This window comes from Elephantulus edwardii, unplaced genomic scaffold, assembly GCF_000299155.1.
Source record: "Elephantulus edwardii isolate Elephantulus edwardi_28Jun2011 unplaced genomic scaffold, EleEdw1.0 scaffold00034, whole genome shotgun sequence".
NCBI classification, from domain to species: Eukaryota; Metazoa; Chordata; class Mammalia; order Macroscelidea; family Macroscelididae; genus Elephantulus; species Elephantulus edwardii.
In genome coordinates, this window is record NW_006399784.1 from 7397480 (window position 1) to 7402944 (window position 5465).

Genomic DNA, 5465 nt, shown 5'->3' on the forward strand with positions numbered 1-5465 from the left:
GCTTCTGTTGAGCATAACCTATTATTGTAGTCACTGTGTCAAGACTTCTTACTGAAGGCCTTCCCCCTTTATTGTTAACCCTCTATTAAACATGATCACCTTTCTCAGAGATTGGTCCCTACTGAGAAAATGTCTAAAGCAGATGAGATTAAGTCTCACCTTCCTTACTTTAAAGGTGCTTCTCAGCTACACCTCTTCCAAGATTTAAAATCTTTACTTTAGTAAGTTCGTAGTATATTTAACTTTCACTGCCAATGCCTTGGGCATGTAGTAAACATTCAGTAATTAAAATGGACTTGAACTTGTGATGTGTTCCTATTTCATTTACTACATTTTAGACTACAGCCTCTGGAAAATCACTGAAAGGTTAGCTATGTGTTGGTTTCGACTTAATGGCAATGAGTTGAGCATGAATTTGAAATAGTGCTAAATATAGATCTCCGGTGGGTAGTCTACAAGGTATTGCTTCTAAAGGTATCCCGTTTCTAGTGATTCAAATTGACCAGTAACTCCTGAGACGAAGGATGGACAATTTCCTCCCTTGCAATTTAGAGTCTACAATAAATTACTGGAGAATCAGTTATGAGTTGATTCCAACTTGATGGCAATGAGAGAAAAATATAAACAGACACATTTACATGGGAGGAGTATTTTTTTAATTTAAATAGAAACTAAAACTTAGAGATTAAATGAATGAAATGAAAAAAGGGAGTTGGCATTTTGTGGTTGTCTGATTCGTATTAGTTGAATCCTGTTCAAGATTTTAATAATATTAACAAAATAACACTGATTATTACATTCTTTGTTGTAGATCTTCTTCATCTATGATGTGTTGGTCACATAATTACTTTAATCATAAACTAATAGTAATAACATACCTCTGATTACTTACAAGTAAAATTCTCTATCTAATCTGTTCATTCTCTTCTTCTTGTGCAACCTTTCCTTGGTACCAGCGGCTGCTTCTAAGAATAAAGTAAAAGGTGAGCCTCTTACCACTTTGCATGATTTTCTGAGGTTTCTTTTTCTCCTCAATCTTCAAAATCCTCTTAAATAATCAGTTTTGCTTGTATTATTGGTTCAGTTTATAGGTATTTTTATATGTTATAATAAAAATTTGTTTTGTTTCACTTATCCATTTCTGAAAGATAAGTTTGTGTTTGCATGGTTGTTTAATGAAAGATTTGTTATTTGTCTATTTGCTTCTTTTCTTTCCCACCTTATTTCAAAATGGAATCAAGTGTTGTGTACATTAGCATTTTGTCTTGGTTTTCTTGACATAATTCAAAATTAGAAAAAATGCAGAAGAAAACTAATGGGAAATTAACAAATTGAATAGGTCTTCAAATGAAAAGTAAATTGATCCCTTAAAAAATTTAATATTGTAAACTATAGTTTTTAATGCATGACCTTTCTTCTGTTTCCTGGATGTATTAAGTTTGCATTCCTTAGAATTTTAAAAACATATATTCATGAGAGCATGCACTTGTACAATACTTGAATGTCTTGCTGAATAGCAAACATTTTGTATTTGATACATTTGTGGGGATTTTAATGTTTTTTGAACAGTTTTATTATAAGTAGGTTGACCTATCTTTGGATTATAGTTTATGTGTTTCAATTTTACATTGCCTAGCAACTAATCGTATACAAGAAGACTTGGCGATCTAATAGTGAAGTACTTGGTTCCTTACAGAAAAGTTGAACCCATAGGTTGCGCTATAAGAGAAAAGACCCAGTGATATTCTGTACAGAGGACAATGTAGAAAACTATGAGTCAGTTCTACTTTGTCACATAGGGTGGTGATGTGTTGAAATTAACTCAAAAGTGATCTTTGATGACCTAGTGAATTAGGAGTTGCGCTGACAACTCTAAAGCCAGAAGTTCTAATCCAGCATCTCCTTTATAGAGAAAAACTGGCAATCCCCTCACGTAATTTACAGAAACCCCACTGTTGGATCAGCTATGAGTTAAGAATTAGCGTGTACTTACTGCAAAAACATTTTGTGTGCTTAATACATTCATTGTTGTTATATACATCGATTCTGAAGTAACTCATAGCTGACTTTCCAGTAGGTTTTCAGAGGCAATAAATTGTTCAGGAGAAGATTTCTCATCTTTCTTGCAGAATCAGTGGTGGATTTAAACTGAATACCATTGGAATGATAGTGAAATTCCTTACCACTAAGTCACCAGAGTTCCCTTTAATACATTGATAGAGCAGTTTAAAAATGTATGCAACATACATATGTTGATGAATACATAAGCATAATATATTTCTGTAATAATTGGGTTAAAGGGATGGGTGGATTAAAACCATGTGTACAACAAACTGAATCCACTCTATCAAACTTATTTCAACCCATGATAATCCTCCATGGAGTCCTAAATTGTGAATCTTAAGGAAGAATACTGCTTCATGTTTGAATAGTTGCAGAATATATAACATGGTTATAAAGTGAATTAGAAACATAGATGCTTATGGCCATGGAATACTTAGAAAATTCTATATGTGAGAAGTGGAGTTTGAATTGATTTTTATACAGTGTAAAAGCTACAGGTACAAAGTATTAGAAAGCACGGTTAAAGTTATAGAAATAAGAGTATTAGTAAACGTAATGAAAGTTATGGAAGCAGTTTGCAGGACGATGTGTTTCAAAGATATGAGAACATATTTTGAGTGAAGTCTCATGTTTTTATAAGAGAAAGGTGGAAACAAATCTCCCAATGAAGCAATGGGCAATGAAGTGATCATCTGTTATTATTGCATTTGAGCACATAAAATTCCAGAATTAAACACATCTAAATTCATTCAATAATTATTTAAAATAAGGATCATCCAAGGTGTAAAATGCAGGTAAGGAAGTATTAAGGCCAGAAAAAACTATTTCACCCTTGGAGGATTACAGTCATAATTTAATTTAAAGTTATCTGTCAAGTCACATCAGAGCTCAAGCTGGGTAGACATCTTCAAAGAAAATACATTTCTGTGGCTAATTTAATGTTTGCCACATGTCCATCCCAACTGTTTCTCACCTATCCAGTTATTGATTTCTTCTGTGAACGTGCACACACACCCCTGAGGGTTGAGGGAAGGCATTAAAGCTTGTTTTACCCTATGTCTATTCATTTACATCCACAAAAAACAGGACATTTCCTAAGAAAATGAAATGTACCTCTTCAGTTAAGAAGTAAACTTTTATTCCTCACTGTTAATAAACACACACACACACACACACACACACACACAACACAACACACACACAAGTATATAATTGTTACTGTTATGTGCTATCAAGTCGCCTGCGACTGATAATGACCCTATGTACAGCAGCTCTGAACCCTACCCTGTCCTGAGCCAAACTCACTTATTCTGACACACCAACCTCCATTACTCCAGTCATTGTATCAATCCATCTTATCCACAGGCATCCTCTCTTGTGCTGTCCTTCCACCCTTCTAAGCATAATGTCCTTCTCCTGGCCATGTGCCCAAAGTATGTGAGACAGAGCTTTGAAATCCTAGCCTCTAAGGAGAAACTTGGTTTCATACTCTCCAAGACAAGTTTGTCTTGTTTTCTTGACAGTCCATTGTATGTTGACGATTTCTCCAGAACCACAACTTGAGTGCATTGATTCTTTGTGTGTGTGTGTGTGTGTGTGACTTTTGCACAATCAACAATTTATTAACTTCAAATACGTTTTATAAAAAACATAAATGCAGGTTATACACATGGATTTCACCTGATGGTATACATAGGAATCAGATTGATTACAGCTGTGGAAAGAACCACTGGAGACGCTCAATATCAGCTGTGAAAACTAGGCCAGGTGCTGATTGTGGAACACCATCAACTACTCATAAGCAAGTTCAAGCTGAAGCTAAGTAAAATTAAATCAAATCCACAGGAACCAATATATGACCTTGAGTCTATCCCACCTGAATTTCAAATATCCCGGGAACAGGTTTGAGACCAAAGACCAGATAAGTTGTGGGATGATATAAAGAATATCATCCAGGAAGAGTGCAAAGAAGGCATTGACTCTTCTTCTGTCATCCTTAGTCATTGTCCGGTTCTCTGAAGCATAACAAGTAATTGTGAAAACCATGGCCTAGATTTGGTATACCTTAGTCTCTAGACTGACATCATTGCTTTTCATCACTCTGTAGAGGTCCCTGACAGCAGATTTTCCCAAAACAATTTATCTTTTTATTTCCTGACTGCTAGTATTAAAAGTGTTAATTGTGGAGCTGACCTAGCTGTAATTGTTAACTTCAGTCTCTTCTCCATCTATTATGGTGCTGCCAATTGACCCAGTGGTGAGAATCTTTGTCTTCTTAATCTTGAGCTTCAATCCATATTGAAGTCTACAGTCCTTGACCTTCTGCAGCAAGCGCTTCAGATTTTCTTCAGTTTCAGCAAGGAAGGTTGTGTCATCTGCATATCATACGTTGTTGATGAGTCTTGATGCCACATTCCTCCTCATAAAGCCCTGCTTCCTGAATGATCTAGTGTTGCAGTCCAAAGGGAAAGTATTTTTATAGTTATTAATAATGAGACACACAGCCAGGGATGAGATAGAACAGAGAGCATAAAACAGGGGGCCAGCAGTTCTCCACTGAAGACCCTCTTTCCAGCTACCCTGCATCTTTATTGAAAATTACCAGGAAGTAAATCACAAAGAGAATTCAATGGAAATAAAGCTAAACTCTTTCTATTGAAAATCTTCCCCTTGGCTCAGGAGGGAAGAGTCAGCAAATGCTAGAATCTGGTAAACCCTTAAGAATTGCCTTAGTGCCTCAAGGTGAATTCTATCCTGAACCTCCCCCACATCTTATAATAGCTTTCATCAGTTTATTACAAGTATTTAGTATTGGCTTCCCATAATCTAGTCTGCATACAGATTAGTATGGAACAGGATTCATCCCTGACACAATCCTTGCCTGATTTTGAACCATGCATGGTTTCCCTGCTCTGTTCTGAGAAATGCTTCCTGGTCCAAGTATAGGTTTCACATAAGCACAATCAAGTGTTCTGGGATTCCCATTACATAAAGGTTAGAAACAATTTGTCTTGATCCACACAGTCAAATGCCTTTGCAGAGTCAATGAAACCCAGATAGACATTATTCTGGTACTATTTACTTTCTGCCAAGATCCTTCTGACATTGGCAATAATGTCTCTAGTACCACGACCTCTTCTAAACCCAGTTTGTATTTCTGCTATTTGTCTTTCAATGTACTGTTCCAGTCATTTCTGAATAATATATCTATCTATATCTATATCTATATCTATATCTATATCTATATCTGATCTATATCTAATCTATATCTGTATCTGTATCTGTATCTATATCTGTATCTGTATCTGTATCTGTATCTATATCTATCTATATCTCTCTATAGCTATAGCTATATATCTATCTCTATCTCTATCTCTAGCTATATCATCTTTATCTATATC

The 5465-nt window shown here is 35.4% G+C and overlaps 1 protein-coding gene across 1 annotated transcript in view; it reads left to right on the forward strand.

Moving 5' to 3' along the window:
• Positions 1 to 919: 919 nt before the first annotated feature.
• CADM2 (cell adhesion molecule 2) overlaps positions 920 to 5465 on the forward strand; it is a gene marked incomplete at its 5' end in the record, with an annotated part of 504333 nt that continues 499787 nt past the window's right edge. Inside the window, one exon of the mRNA XM_006884441.1 lies at positions 920 to 983. Coding sequence (XP_006884503.1) covers positions 920 to 983 — 64 coding nt within the window. The remainder of the gene's footprint in view (positions 984 to 5465) is intronic.